This window comes from Vicia villosa, linkage group LG5 (genome assembly GCF_029867415.1).
Source record: "Vicia villosa cultivar HV-30 ecotype Madison, WI linkage group LG5, Vvil1.0, whole genome shotgun sequence".
Lineage (NCBI taxonomy): Eukaryota > Viridiplantae > Streptophyta > Magnoliopsida > Fabales > Fabaceae > Vicia > Vicia villosa.
The window spans coordinates 6,878,464-6,895,836 of record NC_081184.1 but is presented as its reverse complement, the minus strand read 5'-3'; the positions used below and the strand labels follow the sequence as shown (position 1 = coordinate 6,895,836).

At 36.6% G+C, this 17,373-nt stretch overlaps 3 protein-coding genes across 4 annotated transcripts; all 3 read right to left on the bottom strand.

Moving 5' to 3' along the window:
* Positions 1 to 1,653: 1,653 nt before the first annotated feature.
* Positions 1,654 to 2,373, bottom strand: LOC131604118 (uncharacterized). Its single transcript, XM_058876606.1, has one exon. The coding sequence runs from the start codon at positions 2,371 to 2,373 to the stop codon at positions 1,654 to 1,656; it is 720 nt and encodes a 239-aa protein (XP_058732589.1).
* A 6,541-nt stretch (positions 2,374 to 8,914) lies between these two features.
* LOC131601250 (PRA1 family protein B4-like) lies at positions 8,915 to 10,034 on the bottom strand. The gene has a single exon (XM_058873024.1). It carries the CDS (start codon positions 9,832 to 9,834, stop codon positions 9,175 to 9,177), a length of 660 nt encoding a protein of 219 aa, XP_058729007.1. The 5' UTR covers positions 9,835 to 10,034; the 3' UTR covers positions 8,915 to 9,174.
* A 2,078-nt stretch (positions 10,035 to 12,112) lies between these two features.
* LOC131601249 (uncharacterized) lies at positions 12,113 to 14,315 on the bottom strand. Of its 2 annotated transcripts, XM_058873022.1 has the most exons (4): positions 14,108 to 14,315; positions 12,723 to 12,923; positions 12,578 to 12,636; positions 12,113 to 12,396 (listed from the first exon to the last, which is right to left on the bottom strand). In XM_058873022.1, the coding sequence occupies exons 1-3, from the start codon at positions 14,216 to 14,218 to the stop codon at positions 12,583 to 12,585; spliced, it is 366 nt and encodes a 121-aa protein (XP_058729005.1). In that variant the 5' UTR covers positions 14,219 to 14,315; the 3' UTR covers positions 12,113 to 12,396; positions 12,578 to 12,582. The 2 variants fall into 2 exon arrangements, with proteins under 2 accessions (XP_058729005.1, XP_058729006.1); XM_058873023.1 differs by lacking the exon at positions 12,578 to 12,636 and having other exon boundaries at positions 14,108 to 14,309.
* Positions 14,316 to 17,373: the final 3,058 nt, after the last annotated feature.

The window sequence follows — 17,373 nt, the reverse complement described above, 5'->3', positions numbered from 1 at the left end:
GGCTTGACCCTTCCTCGTCAACTGAGTTAATGGTAACGCCAAATTGGAAAACCCTTCAATGAATCTGCGATAATATCCTGCCAAACCCAAAAAGCTTCTAATCTCCGTCACTGTCTTCGGAGGTTCCCACTGAAGTATTGCACTTACTTTAGATGGATCCACTGCTATACCTTCACCCAAAATAACATGTCCTAAGAAACTCACAGTTCCTAGCCAAAACTCACACTTCGAGAACTTTGCGAATAACCTATTATCCTTCAACACTTGCAACGCAATTCTCAAGTGTTCTGCATGCTCCTCTTCCGACTTAGAGTAAATTAATATGTCATCAATGAATACCACAATAAACCGATCCAAATACGAATGAAATATACGGTTCATGTATTCCATAAAAACACCTGGCGCATTAGACACTCCGAAAGGCATCACTGCATATTCGTAGTGTCCATAACGAGTTCTAAAGGCAGTCTTCTGAATATCTCCTTCTTTCACTCTAATCTGATGGTACCCCGACCTCAAATCAATTTTACTAAACACGCGGGCACCAACAAGTTGATCCATTAAATCATCAATCCTTGGTAATGGATATTTATTCTTAATGGTCACTTTATTCAACTGACGGTAATCGATACACAAACGCATACTACCATCTTTCTTCTTCACCAACAACACTGGAGCTCCCCACGGTGATACACTCGGCCGAATAAATTTCTTATCAAGCAATTCTCCAATCTGAGCCTTCAACTCCGCCAATTCTGATGCAGACATTCGGTACGGCGCCATAGAAATAGGCATAGTACCAGGAATAAGATCAATGGAAAATTCGACTTCCCTCTCTGGAGGCAACTCTGTAATGTCCCCAGGAAATACTTCGAGAAATTCTTTCACCACCGGTATCTCTTCAATTGATGTTTCGCTCCCAACCGATAGTGAGGCAAACACAGCAAACATCTTGGCTTCATCCTCTAACAATACTTTCATCTCCTTGGTAGATAACGAATCCGCCAACGCTTCTTCTTCTGGAGTCAGGAACAATAACCTCTTTCTAAAGCAGTCAATATACACATGATTGAACTCTAACCAGTTCATTCCCAATATAACGTCTAGATTACCGAGTGGCAAACAAATTAAGTCCACTCCAAAATTCCTACCAAAGATAGTCAACGGACAATTCAAACACGCTTGAGAAGTAACCACAGAACCAATAGATGGAGTTTCAATTGTCATCCTCCTATCTAAAGTAGACGGCACAATTCCCAATCTCCTCACACAATCAACAGAAATAAACGAGTGGGTTGCACCCGTATCAATAATAGCAATCAAAGGAGTGTTATGGATGAAACAAGTACCTTTGACTGTTCTGTCATCACTGGTAGGCTGGGCTCCGACCAATGCAAACACCTTGCCATTACCCTGCGCTTTCTTTGGCTTCTGACAGTGAGTGCTGATATGCCCTTCCTCACCACAGTTGTAGCAGGTAGGTACTCTGGTCTTACAATCTGCCACCATATGACCTGCTTTCCCACATTTGAAGCACTTCTTAACATCCTTCTGACACTCATTAGCACGGTGTCCCTCCGTACCGCACTTGAAGCAAACAATGGGTTTGGAAGCAAATCCTCCCCCACTTGGCTTCTTCCCAAAATCAGCCTTCTATTTTCCTTTGTCAGCAGGAGTACTATACGGTTTCCCACGATTCTGATTACCCTTCCGATCATTCACAGCTTTGTAATGTGCAATCCTGGCTCTGTTATCATTGTCATAAATTCGGCTTCTGCTCACCAGCTCTGGATAATTCCTTATCTTCTGACAAGCAATACCCTGTTTAATCTCGGGACGCAGCCCGCTCTCAAACTTGATGCACTTGGAATTCATAGCCTCATTAGTATTGTAATGAGAGCAATATTTCACCAATTCCTCGAATCGAGCAGCATACTCATCGACAGACATATTCCCCTGCTTCAATTCCAGGAACTCAATCTCCTTCTTGCTTCGAGCATCTTCCGGAAAGTACTTTTCTAGAAACTCAGCCCGAAACACTACCCAAGTAATCACAGTACCCGCCGCTTCCATTCTCTGACGACTGTTATCCCACCAGTCCTCAGCTTCACCTTCCAGCATGTGCGTACCAAACTGTACCTTCTGATCCTCATTGCATCCCATGGTTCTGAAGATCTTCTCAATAGCCTTCAACCATTTATGTGCAGTATCTGGATCAATAATACCACCTTCAAACTTAGGCGGTTTGTTGCTTTGGAACTTCTCCAAGTTGCGAAACTGCAGATCACCAGCATTTTGATTGTTGTTATTCTGCACCGACTGCGCCATAGCTTCCAGTGCAGCAGCAAGAGCGGCATCATTCCTTCCTGCCATTCTGCCCAACAATTCAAAATACAGTTAGAAGAACACACAAGTCTACTCCTAAATTAAAGACTGACTCTACTACATTTGGCCGATTGAACCGACCTGCTCTGATACCAATTGTAACACCCCACTTTTCCCACATTTGAAAGTTACGGTAAAATAGTAATAATATTATCAGAGTAATACAACACAAGTGGAATGTCACATCTTTCAAATAAAACAGAAACTAAAGTCTCAATACTTTATTTATTCGTTCCTCACTAAATTCATTAACACAGCGGAAATAGTTTTATTTAAAATAAATCACGGCACACTTGCCTCCAATAAATAAAATCCACCTTAACTCGTAGTTCTCCAAAAATTAGAAAATCGAAAAATGATACGTAACAAAATTCAATAAAATAATAATTGAAATAAAATCCCCAAAAACTCCCGTGTTACGTATCAGAGCGACTCCTAAGACTCGATCAAGCAACACGTACTCCACGTACAGCTTAAGTACCTGAGTTATCTGTACTTCCGAAGAAGCACAGACACAACAAACAAGAAAGAAAGGGGTGAGAACTACATTCAATAAATAACGGTGATTAATACATGCTAAGGAGTAGTACTCACGCCAATCACACATTACCACATATCAGCAACATAATTATCAATTCAATCACAATTTAATATTCAATCACAATAATGCAATGTGACTCCATGACTTGACGCAAATGCATGTGGTACCAAAACACGGTTCATTCAATCGAACCCGATTCACAAAGAATCCGGATAATTCGCATACACTCCACTGAGCAACGAATTATCTCCAACACAACTCCACAAGTGAGTCCGGACCTACTAGGCATCCACCAAAGATTTTCACCTAGCAGTCTCAATGCTATAATATGCAATGCACCAATAAACAATACATATATTAAAAAAATACATCACGCATATTATACGATCCATCTGATCCACGGTCCTCTTGATCACTTGTAAACATCGTTTACCGTAACTCACCTCGGAGTTACACTCGCTGTCCAAAATACAACACACCACTAATAAAAGCATTATTACCGATTAAACTTGTAAATTTAATTCAGCCAAGTATTGAAATCTAGCATTGATAAATTACTTCCGGTCAATATCATTTTCCTCCTAGCAACACACATCACAACATGCCTCTTAATTTGCTGTCAAACGGTTAAAGGTGTCCGCCAAATAAATTGATACTCACTGTATCTACTATCCATAAAGGGATTAATTGTATTATACATTTTTATTAGTCTGAAACTTACTCCTATTAATTGGTTAACAATTATAATAATTTGATTAAAGTAGTTAACAGGTAGTGTTGTAATCATTTCTATACTTAATTTTCTGCTATGACAACTCTTTTGCTATCCATTCTAAACCGCTATGCTACTGGTCTTTCTAACTATAAGTGAATTAATTACATAAGGTCCCTTGAATTAGTATTATAGAATTTCTAATTAATTACTAATACTTATTAATAATATTTATTCACTTGAATTAGTGAACAAGGCTACATAAAATAATCACTAAAACATGTCAAGCCTAAGAGTTAATAATTCACGTGACCCTCTACTCCACTCATAGCTTAGCCAACGCCCTCTCACTCTATGGCCACCGCCCCTCACACACACCATTTCCCTTTTCATTTTTTTTATTTGTTTATATATTATTACTTCCTACAGCAATTAACTACAGAAGTTCCAGTATCATCTCAGTCATGAGAAATCAACCGCGATTTTTAATTGAATCCCTCTAACACAGAAACAATGCAATAGTAGCAGTAGTCATACAACAGCAATATCAAACAGAGATTTCATATCGATAGGTCAATTAATCATACACAAATAGAATTAACACATAAATTCCTATGAGGATAAGGACCCCTCACTACCCTCTCATGATTAAATCACCTATAATGAACCGATTCTCCCCCCTTACCTCGATTCCGGAAATTGTTTTGACTATGGGGAAATCTCTTAGTGGCCTCCTTGTTCTTCCTCCTCCCTTAGCCTCCAAATGCACAAATGATTCTAAAAACCTAATTCCTCTCTTTAGACCCTTATATACTTATTAGTAAAATACCACTCTTGCCCTTAGCCACTAATAACCTAATTTCCTTAATTTTATTAATAATAATAGTATTAACAATTATACTAACAATGCTAATTCTAATAATAATATAAATAATAGTAATCAATAAAAAAAATAATAGTACTAATAATAATAATAATAATAATACTAATATTAAAATTATTACTAATAATAATATTACTCAAGTCTAGCATTACTAAATTAATGTTATTCCGACGTTCTTAATTTATCCGCTCCGGTAAGGGTACTCCGCCTACGCGTTTGATCACACACCCAAAACAAAGTCAATCAAATATAATACTACGACGATTAAATAATTTAAAATGGGGTGTTACATTTTACATGGGTACTTATTAACTTAAAACACAGTTAATCACATGAGACAAGTCAGATTTATCATGAAAATAGGATAAATCACTTGGACCGTGTTTTTCACTATGTTATTCATGACCACATGTGAAAAATTTTCAAGAAAACATAAAGGACCAAGAAAAGGGTAGAGAGACCAAGAAAAGGGTAGAGAAGCTTGCTAGGCGAGACAGAGGCATGCCTAGCAAATCACATACAATTACTTTGTGCAGCCAGCCAAAGACCATGCCCAATCAAATACAAGGAAACATAGGCAGTGATTCCCTCGCTATATGAGGAACAACATACGTTGGGTGGTTTTAGACAGAACAAAAATCATTCAAACTTTTCTTTAAAGCCAAGTTACTTCAGAGTGAAGTAAAGTGAACCTTGTTAGGAGAGGATGACTATATCGCCTATGAAAGCAAGGAGGTTTAAGAGTTCTTGCAGGCTAAGTAAATTCAAGGGGAAGAAAACAGGGTTGTTAGGCACAAAGTAGGGTCTCGCCTAGCGAGATATTGCGACACATATCCACTTGGACTAATTGGTAGACAACTTTTGGGGAAAAAGAAAAGCTCGTTAGGCGAGCTAAAGGTCTCGCCTAGCGAGACTATTTCTACTAACCCATACAAATGGTAGACCAAACCAATAGAGAAAGAGACTTTTAGCCTAAGATTTTAGTTGTATTCACATAGAAACACTCCAAGAACAACAAGAGAGAGAGAGAGAGAGGGAGAGAGAGAGAGAGAGAGAGAGAGAGAGAGAGAGAGAGAGAGAGAGAGAGGAAGATCAAAGGAGAAGCACTATCCGAGGACTTCATCATTCTATGAGTAATAATAACTAATTTCTCTTTTGTTGAAGTTAGATGTAGTTGTTCAAATATTCATGTATCAATCGTGATTATGGAATGTTATGTAAATCTAATTATGCTTTAAGATTTATAAACTTCTTCATGCTTATTTATTGTTTTAGAGTGGCTAATTAGAACATACTTTCATGATTTTGGAATGATATCGAGAGATACTTTTCAACATTAGATCCATGATATTCATCTGCTGGAAGCTAAAGTCTAGAGATAGATTTAGATCGAGCATCATCACATACTTTCAATTCTTAATGTTATCATATTGATTAATAGGCTGAGAGGTCGTTTATTAAGTAATATAATTGATTTCACGATGTTGATTTAGAGATAAACAACGAACACGGAGCGATAGGCGGTAATATTAATTGTTGATTAAAAATGCATATTACTGATCAAAGATAGTACATAAATACATAACAATGAAATATAACCCCAATAAGCTTTCTCATATATCAAAACTTAAATCTTATTTATAATTAATTCAATATTAAGTTTTCAACACAGACAAGCTTTTATAATCCTTCCTTAAAATTCTAAGAACTATTGAACGACTTTTGAAATCATCCCAGTCCCTCTAGAGACAATAAAATAAATACATACTAACTTTTTTAACAATATCTTCCTAGGTTCATGTATCTTTGGCTCATAACGAAGCAGACAATGCTCCCATTCATTCTTTTGATGTTGTTGTACATGCACATGATTCACAACTTGTAGTCGAACATGTTGCTACCGCACTGGGTGGTTTGCTTGGAGGTCAAGATAACATGTCACTACTTTTCCTTTATATGCACATCATAATGGAGGCAAAATTTCTAAACCAAATTTTCCCATATAATAAATTAGCAAATACTGCCATCATTATGTTTTCCCAAGGAGCATCAGACACCTTATGTAAAGCTTGGGAGCGGTACAAATTCATGCTAGAAAGATGTCTGAACCAAGATTTTGATGACCTCACACAGATACACATCTTCACGAACGAGTTACAATAACAACCAAAATTGTTATTAGATGCTACCATTGGAGGTTCTCTCATGTTCAAAAGTGTTGAGGAGGCCTTTAAAATCAATGAGAGAATGGAATTAAGAGACCATCAAGGGCAATAAAATAGAGGTCTAACACAGAAGAAAAGTGGCATTATAAAACTCAACATCAATGATGCAATTTTAACACATAATAAGTTGTTAACTCAGCCAATCGATGAGCTTGCAAAGTAGTTATCCATGCTACCTCAATATGTACAAGAAATGCATGAAATGCCGATTACATTTTGCAAATTATATAGCTGAGATCATCCGGCAGAATTTTGTCCACCGTTCGAAGAAGATGTCAAGTATGTAACTAATCAATAGAAGCCAGGATAATACCAGAATAATAATTTCCAATGGGGAAATAATTACAACCACAGGTGGAGATCAGAAGCAGGTATGTACAACTGAAACTCGCCTATCGAGAGTATCGTTACATATAAATCACTTTTAAAAAACCAATTTCACTTCATTTCTTATCTTTTCCATGTGCGAATTTTTACTCACAAACTCATAACCCACAAATTTTCAAATCTTTAAGTTCTTTTCCAAGTGCTAAGATATCATGAACCATTAAGAATAGACGAAGGAGCTCAAGATTCGGCTTTGACTTTTTATTATTGAATGGTTGTGTTACCTCAAAGTGATACACTCGTGTTAGACTTTAACCAAATTAATGTTTAGCCAATGTTTTAAATTTTGCAAATCACTTGTTCATGAATGGTGAAAGGATGTAACTTCATCTGCACAAGTCTGGTTCTCAGATCTAACTAAATGTATCAAAACTTAAATCCTGAGTTGGCTAATTCTTTCGTTTTTTCATTTATCCACTTAATTTCTTGTAGACACATAAAATTGATCTTTCTCCTAACCGAGTTATGCAATTTTTTTAAAATTTAGCAAAATAAGAGAAGTAACAAGTTACAATGGTTGGTCTGTGACATTTCTACGTGCTCTACTTCAAGTTGAAGTATAATATAAGTCGACGTATAAAACACCATGCAGTAATTTGTTCAGACTTTGTTGTGTTGGTTTTGTTATAAGGTGCAGTTCAACACTGAGAAAGCTATGTGATTTCTCTTAGAAAAATCAAAAGAAGCACACTATTTTACTTAGAAAAATCAGTTCAACACTAGACACATGTAATTTCACAACTGTTACATGAATGATACAACCGATTTTCTCAATTCTCAATTTGCCCCTCTTTTCCCATCTCTTTTAAATCCATTAAATTATCAATTAGATCATGAATAAGATATCAAGTTAGAACATTAATCATACACCAATCTATGCATGTGACAAATTTTCCAAAATCAAATTATTTGACTTCCTCTATAGTTTGACAAATGCAAACACAAGGATCCCGAAGTCCAATATGTATGCAAGTCGCACCATCAAGGGATCACCATCCCTGAATTCACAACTGTGATATGAATGATACAACAGATTTTCTCAATTAAACTCAAATGAATGAGTATGCCTCAACTTTCCCCCCTTTTCCCATCTCTTTTAAATCCATAAAATTATCAATTCGGTCATGAATAACAGATCAAGTTAGAACACTAATCCTACAGAAAATCTATTTGAATGACAACAACAATCCAGTCTTATCCCACTAAATGGAGTTGGCTGCATAATATTTTATCCAGGATCAAATTAAATTTGACTTCCCCTGTAGTTTGAAAATGATAACACAAGGATCCCTGAAGTTTGAGATGTATGCAGTCACACCAACAAGTGATCGTGATAGAATATGAGTAATTTGATCTTCTTAACAGAAGGGCCAAGATTCAATAGTATGTGATGGCAAAAGTTATGTACTTGGGTACATAACACTTCTAGCACAACTTAGCAGAAAGGGTGGAAAAAGATTGAACCCTATTTCTATTCTTTCTTCATACCAGAAATAATGAAATCTAATCATCATCAAAGAGACATAATCATGAAGTAAACAATACCGAACAATGATGAATTTCCCTATCGATTCATTATAAATGGACATAATCATGAAGTAAACAATACCGAACAATGATGAACTTCCCTATCGATTCATAATAAATGGACATAATCATGAAGTAAACAATACCGAACAATGATGAATTTCCCTATCGATTCATAATAAACTGAAACAAAAAAACCAAAAGCTGGCTAAATTTACAGAAGCAATATATATATCTATTACAGAAAATTGATAGATCCATCAACAACATAACCAAATCATGTATAATACAAAATCAAAATAACAAAATCCGTACATATAATATCCAACATTCATCTTTACCTATATTTATATAAATCCAATTTGTCAATACAGATCATGGAATTAAAAAAATACAAAATACGAAACTAATTTTTTTATTTTTTTCAGCATTGCTTTCTCCAATATTACCAAAATTCAACGGATCAGAATAAAGAAACCGTCACATTACCAGATTCAAGATATCTTCAATTCACTCAAACGCGTGCGGCGGCGGCAGGAACGCCGACTGCAGCAGGAGCGCGGAGGAATGATAGGAATCCGGTAGCCTGAGAATTCTCCTGCTCATCAAGGAAAAGATCCTCCGGTGCACGGAATGCTCCATGAATACAAACAACAGCAACACCAAGCATTAAAGCTGAGACGAGAACAGAACCAACGCTGGTGAGAAACACAACGATAAGAGTGAGTCCAGAGAGAATCGCTAGGGTTTCGAAATCGGTGTAAGTGCGGCCGAGAATAACGAGAGGCCGATCGGAGGGACGGAAGAGGTAGAGAAACGTCCAGGAAGCGAGGAGGCCGAGGAGGAGGATGAGAGAGAACGGATTCGTGAGGAGAGAGACGGCGAGGATCCCGGCGACGATCGCGTAGTAATTCACGCGGAAGTAGGAGTAGTTTTTGCGGACGCGGAGAGTGGCTTCGGAGAACGATTCAGGCTTGGAGAAGGCGGATCTGTCGATGAGTTCTGTCCAGGGGCGGCGGAGGGCGAGGCCGTGGCGGAGAGACTCGGAGAGGTTGTTGAAGAGGACGCGGACGGCGGGGGAGTTGACGGGAGCGTCGGATCCGGTGCTGACAGTGGATGGTGGTGGAGGAGGGTTGGTGGCGACGGGGAGAACGGGTGGTGCGGAGGAGGACATTGTGATGGTTTGTTGTAACGGTTTAGAGAGAGAAAAGAGAGAGAGAGTTTGTTGAGAGTTTAGAGAGAGAAAATGAGAGAGGGGGTTATGAATTATGATGAAATATTTGTAATTGTGATTTTGTGAAATAGAAGTAAAGGGGTTTTTGGTTATTCTTAATGGTTAAGGTGTTGAATCCATCACCGACGAAAAAACGCAGTGGCGTTTGCGGGTAGGAATGTGATTGGTTCATTCTCGTCACACGTCGTTTATATCACGCCAGCGTGTTAAAGGAAGTATAGTGGAAGTTTACTGAAAAAATAAATAAAATAAATTAATGATAATTATGTATTCCGCCCTAACAATTGAATATCTTTGTAATATTTTTTTACATTAATATTTATATTAATACTGCATTACCATTAATCTCGTAAATAAGTAATTGGTTAATGGTATTTTTAATTAAAATTGATTTAAAATTTTATTTTTAAATAAAATAAATATAAAAATTACATGACATTGAATATTTGTTTAATTAAATAAGAGTACTAGAATTTTTAACAGAGTAAAAAAAATCAAATGCAGCTAAGAGGGAGAATGTTATATGTAAGTGTGAGTAATTAAAGTTCTACATTGCCTATGAATGGGTGTAATGTTGGATATATAAGAGAGAGAACTTATTTACGTAACACCTTAAGGTTTTGGGTTGAGACGTGGTGTCTCCCTCTCTTGTGGTCCTGGAGCACTAGTCTCGTTGGTGCTCTCGCCCGAACCACCCAATAGTGGTATTAGAGCCGTGGTTCGACTTGGTGGGGGAGCACGAGCTGGATCCGGTGTAGGATCCTGTTATGGGATGTGGGGGACTCACACTTGTGGTGAAGAATGTTGGGTGCAAGTGTGAGTGGTTAAAGTCCCACATTGCCTATTAATGGGTGTAATGTTGAATATATAAGAGAGAGGACTCATTTACCTAACACCTTGAGGTTTTGGATTGAGATGTGGTGTCTCTCTCTCTTTTGTTATCCTGGAGCATTCGTCTCGTTGGTGCTCTCAACTCTTCCGAACTCTCCAACAGTGGTATTTGAGTCGTGGTTCGGCTAGGTGGGGGAGCGGGAGTTGGATCCGTGGTTCGGCTAGGTGGGGGAGTGGGAGTTGGATCCTGTGTTGGATCCTATTATAGGATGTGGCTAGGTGGGGGAGCGGGAGTTGGATCCTGTGTTGGATCCTATTATAGGATGTGGCTAGGTGGGGGAGCGGGAGTTGGATCCTGTGTTGGATCCTATTATAAGATGTGGGGACTCACACTTGTGGTGGAGAATGTTTGATGCAAGTGTGAATGATTAAAGTCCCACATTGTCTATGAATGGGTGTAATGTTAGATATATAAGAGAGGTGACTCATTTACCTAACACCTTAAGGTTTTGGGTTGAGATGTGGTGTCTCTCTCTTTTGTGGTCCTGGAGCATTGGTCCCGTTGGTGCACCCGACTCTTTCGGACTCCCCAACATTAGGAACATACATCATATTATATCAATTGCGCTTATATGACTGTTATTATAATCGAATAGGGAATAGAATCCGCTTAGGAATTAGAAATTATTTGGGTCAATGATAAGTTGGGAAATCAAATAGTAGATTAATCAATTCAGCTTATTTTGATAATCACTTATTTGCACTATTTGTCTTAATCGAACAAATAATTAAAAAAAAATATGCCACGTGGAATGACAGACCAGAAGACTCTGGTGAAATAGTTACCCAAGGTCTATCTATAGTGTGGGAATCTTTTGTTAAGGGAGGAATCACAAAAAAATTCTTAAAGGGGAGAATATCAAATCTTGCTTATTAGGCAAAGAGGCATCGTATATAAAACCCATGAGATTTTGATATATATCAGAAAATTTAGCTACCACTGATTAACCAAATCATGCACACAGATAAAAGGGAACACTGTCTACTAAAGGTATATGACAAATGATAAAATGTGATTGAAGGATAGTATAAAGAGGTACAAGAATAAATGAAAGGAAAAATAAGGTTAAAATCCTAGGCAACCTGAGACAATGAGAACAAAAAGAAAAACAAAAGAGCCACAGTACTGTCTTAAAAACACCAGGTCAAAAATACAAATCGAGTCAGAGCACTAGGTACATGGCCAGAAAACACAGCACACTTGAAATGACAATGAGGAACATTGCAACACTGAATTCACAACTATGACAAAAACTAAACAGTCAAACACCAATCAATCATATATAGAACTATTATGGCATCATATTAATACGCAACAAGACAAATATTTCATCTAGGAATCATGTTTAATTGATCATGCATCATCAATACAGATGTCCAAAAGATCGATAAGCACACATAATCCCTATTTGTCCATACAATTGATCAAACTGACTTGCATGACTCGCTTAGGTCATAAGAAACCCCAAGTACTAATGTTATGACACCAAATATAGACATATAACTAGAAACGGAACATAATGAAGACTCCATCCAGCATTTAAGGCACCATGAGTAACCAAACTAACACGGAATTCAGAATGTAGAACCGTTCCATCCAAAGTTGGAACCCTGCAACACAATCAAAGCAGAAATGTCAGCAAAAGAAGCAGAATCAACTATTTGTTGTGCAAAAAAAAAAAAGTAAACACTGAAAAAGTGAGGTGAAGCCAAAAGAAGATGCAGATAGAATTTACTAATAACATCTTATAAGGGGCTAACTAACAGTTTTAAACAGTAAGGATTAGTTTACATGATCTACTGCTGATGTAAAGCATGCAAACACTGTGCATATTCTTGACTCTGATGGGCCTAAACAAAATCGACGAATGCAATAAGAAAAGATTCCAGAGCAATGACCCTTCTTTTCATGACGACTTAGAAATTTATACACTTGCCTTGGTGTCATAGAATTTCAAGAAGAAGCGTGACTTAGGCACGGACAACTTGGTTTCGAGGATTGCGGCAATTGCAGCACTAAGTTTCTTGTTCACATCCGGGTTAAGACCGCCAATGGACACCAATTCTCCATAAGCTGCTGGCTGCTCATTCCCACCAAAAGATATGGGTACTGATCCTTTCAGCACAATCATCACATACTGCAAAATCAACAAAGGCGTGACTATTCATGCTTTAAAAACACTGAATAAATCAAAACTACAAAATACTATGGCAAATAAAAGAATATAGTAAAAGAGAAAAATAAACTACCAGACACAAAAAAGCAATTAAACATAAGCATAACACCCTGGATACAGCATCAATCTAAAGCATCCTTAAAACTCACTCAAGATGGTTTGTTCAAATTCAAATCAAAGTAGTCAAAGATGATACGAGAAAGGGATCCAATAAGTAGAGAGTTGGTGTCGTCTTTAATGTTCTGATTATATTTAGCCCCTATATACCATCCCTCTTAGCATGTTAGACACATTGACTAGACAGTACACAGGGAAGTGCTTTATGGGATATCTCAGAAGCCTTGTACTACACTTGTTTGAATGAGCAGTTTTAGAAATGTATATTGGAAAAACATGAGACTGTTAGATACATAGAGAAATGTAAGACAGCTCAGACCAAAAATGCAGATCTAGAACTTTAAACAGTTAGATACACAGGGAAGTGTAGAACGACTTCGACCAAAACACTGCATTTGCAGACAGGTCATAGCAGAAGACCAAAATAGTATCTCGAAGGAAATCATGTCCAACACCCTCTAAGCAGAACCCAAATAAAGAGTCAGATCCATTGTTGTTCTCCAGTGGGTAAGCTGGATTTCCTTGAGAGTGAACCTCCATCTTCAATTTGCCATCTAATCTAATAATAAAGGTTTTCAATGAACATCTGCATTGCAACAACAACAATTGCAGACACAGTGTCGCGATTTTCAGGGCCTGTTCGCATCAGCCACATTGTTCAATACTTAACTACATCTCCACAACCTAAATTTGTTTTGAATTAGTAAAACGGTAACGACACCATCCGCATGCATTAAGGCTCCCCTTCAATCTTGAATGTGATTTCAACTGGCTGATTCTAGGGTTTTTCTTTCAAAAAAGGTACACAGTTTTCTACAAAAACATTCTACAAAATTAGGTTAAAAAAACCTAGCAACCCCTTCACAGAAACCAAAACCTCATCATCCATCATTTTTCACAAATCAATACAAAATACATGAAATCTCAAACATATTACAGAAATTGCATGCTATTCCAAACAAACCAAAGAGAAAATCAAACAAACAAAGTATAAAAAAAAACTGCAGATACATAGAGAAAAGACGTACGGACTCGGGTTTTCCGATGATGTTAGCGACGGTGGAGGTGGCTTCGGAGAGGATGGAAGAGGTGTCGATGCCGTCGAGGTTGACGTTGGTGGAGAGGTTGAGGCACGGCATCGTTTCGTTTCGATATCTCTCTCCAAATCAGAGTGAAAGTCAGAAGAGCTAATTCTAAAAACCAGTAGTGGAAATTGTAAACACTTTATAAGATAGAGTCACTATATTTACATACATGGCATCGTTTTCTATGTTGTTTTCAATTGCCAAAAAAATGTATTTGGACATAACTTGAATACAAATACAAAACGGATGTCTAGGAGTATTCCTATCGTATATCCTTTTCTTTTTTTAGTTAGAAAATTTATTTTTAGATACTTAGATATTAAAATAATTCTTTCTTTTAAATACATTCAATAATCAATATTCAATGTTTCATATATAGTCTATATACAATTAATTTTTTCTTATGATTAAGACAAGAAAAAGAAAGAGAAAGTAATAAATGAGTTAAAAGGTAGTGCAGTGACGGTGTAAAAAATCTTTATACTGTCGTCCAATAGAAATATTTTATTTTGTGATATCATATCAGTAATTTAAAATTTACAGTATGACTTGACGTTTAACAAGGACGTGATTGATTGAGAGTGTAAGCTTTTTATACTGTCAGTGCATCACCCATTTTCTTAAATAAATAAATAAATAATTATAAAAATATAACATTGAAACAACTATATAGACAATTATCCAAATTATTATGCCGAGTTAATTATGCATGTCCACCCTATCCTGCTCTGAAGGAAATAAGAGCTACCATTTTAGATCACCAATCCTTCAATTATTCATTTTTTGTTTCTAAACGGAACATTGACGCTGTATGTAGGAAACGACTTTTGATTCCTACGATTTCCATAATTTCATATTCAATCTCAAATATACCATTTCGCAATCTCTTTAAGTCACCAAATCGACTTATGATTCCTATATTTTTTGCGAATTCACGTTCGCTTTCCAACTACATTATCACAACTTTCTCAAGTATCATAATTGAAAGTTTAATGTAACGCTCTTATAAACCTCACGTATGATTTACAAATAAATTAATCAAAATATAGCACAAGGGTGTCACACTTCATAATGTTGTGAAAAACAATGCCAAGAACAAAGTATAATACAAATTAGGGAAGATAAGAAGAACACACGAATTGGTTATAACTGCTATTCTTTTACTTTCTCTTAGAAAACAAGATTACAAGTTTACAAGAATAAAATAACCTCTCTCACCCTAAATTAGGATTTGCAGCTTAGCAATGATGAGAGACTAGTATGCTATTTATAATAAAACCTAACATACTAACTAATGGGCTTTTTCAGCAAGGCCCATTACACAAGCCAACTTAATAAACAAGCTAACTTAACAAATTAGGGTTTAAACACTAAAACCTAATTTAACATGCTAACAACTCTAGCATCTTCGACATCTGCATGCTAGACCCATCTTCGACTACAGCATGCACACTTCGACACCAGCATGTGAACAATCCTTCGACTTCATGCTTAACCCTGTCGAACTGTCGAACCAAGAAGCTACCCTTCGACAATACTAGAGTTCGATCCAATATCTCACACATAAAAACATAACTAATCATGCTTCGTAATACGAATTATATAAAATTAACATTTAACCTTTCAAAACAATACACATTTATGATGTTTATACATTATCAATTCTCATATAATAAAGTCGTAGCGGAAATCATCATTTAATTTTTAATTATATAAAACAAAACACACTTTGAGTCTTAAACTCCAACTTTAATAACCTCAATAACAATATTGTCAACATTTAACTCAAACATCTTAAATATAGTTCAACAATTTGCTTCCAAAATAAACAAAGTAACAATTTAGGTAATTCAAATGTCAACCCAAACCTGATATTACATGATCAGAGCAGAAACCATTACAAAAATGATAATTAAAGAATGTCTCAACAACTAACTTCCACTTACTTCCACAAAAGCTAATCATGAGTATCTTCATGTTACCCACATAGAGGCAACATTCAAACAACAAGGGTGAGTAATCATAATTAATTATAAAAGATATAAGAAAGAATAGTTTTGCAACATTTATAAGCTACAAGTCCACAACATCGACATATCATAAACTCACACCCCAAACATCATAAGTAATTCATATACAACTGCCATCATAAGACTCACATATAATCACATAGCAAATACAAGTATCACAACATCATATGGCACAAACAAAATTATGCAATACCACATAAAATGCTATGCAACAACACTGACTCAATGCATGTGGTAATAATTTATGAACACACAGGTTCATTTCGCTCCTTGTTCCACCACCATAGGGTACATGATTCGCCACTATAGGATCTAGTTCACTCTTGAACCAGAGCACATCACAAAAACGTTACCGACACCATAGGTAACGCTTCACTAATTCTCCATCATTGGAAATTAGCTACTCGCACTCGAACCACCACCATAGGATCGATGTCACACCACAATTAGAACCGAAGTTCCGACAACATGGATGCATGATTCACAACATGCAATAACAACAAAAACAGCAAGACACATACACATTGGTCCACTTTTGACCATGCATGCCAACATCAATATAACATCATCAACACAATTCATCTCCATAACCTCATTATAGAAATATTAACATAACAACATTTAAGAGTATTACTATTACTAACAACAACATCAAATTCAGCAACTCGAGATCTTAACAAACATGGCAATATCAGTATCACGTAACGTTATTACAACAATGCAGCAATTTCATAAACTGAACATATATAACAATAACTACATAAACACAATAGACATATAATAATATCCAAATATCTCATTTATTATTATCACATTATAGCACTGAGCGTTTGCTTCCCAACGCTTCAAACAGCGCGTCTGTTACCAAAGATTTCGACTTCTCTATATTTTTAGAAAGTGTGGGAAGAGACGAAAAGATAGCCTGGACGAATAAGGTTCGACGAAGAATCTAATAAGGCTCCGTCGAAGCAAGTCACAACGCGTTTACTCTTAGAGATGCCAGTGTCAAAAGTCTGGCTTCTAAGAGTAGTCGAAGTCGAAGGGCGGGAAGAAAAGTGACAGTTGTTGGTGGTTTTATATTCTGAGACACGTGGAGAAGTTTTAATTAATATCTTATGCATGGTTGTACACGTGTCGTCAAGGGGTTAAGCAACCGTCAGAAGCAGATATTTTGAAATG

Coding starts and splice junctions, on each gene's coding strand:
- LOC131604118 (XM_058876606.1), bottom strand. CDS start 2,373: ATGGCAGGAAGGAATGATGCCGCTCTTGCTGCTGCACTGGAAGCTATG.
- LOC131601250 (XM_058873024.1), bottom strand. CDS start 9,834: ATGTCCTCCTCCGCACCACCCGTTCTCCCCGTCGCCACCAACCCTCCT.
- LOC131601249 (XM_058873022.1), bottom strand. CDS start 14,218: ATGCCGTGCCTCAACCTCTCCACCAACGTCAACCTCGACGGCATCGAC. Junction 12,924..14,107: donor TCATCGGAAAACCCGAGTCC/GTACGTCTTTTC, acceptor TTGATTTTGCAG/TATGTGATGATTGTGCTGAA. Junction 12,637..12,722: donor TGAAATTCTATGACACCAAG/GCAAGTGTATAA, acceptor GATTTTGTTTAG/GCCCATCAGAGTCAAGAATA.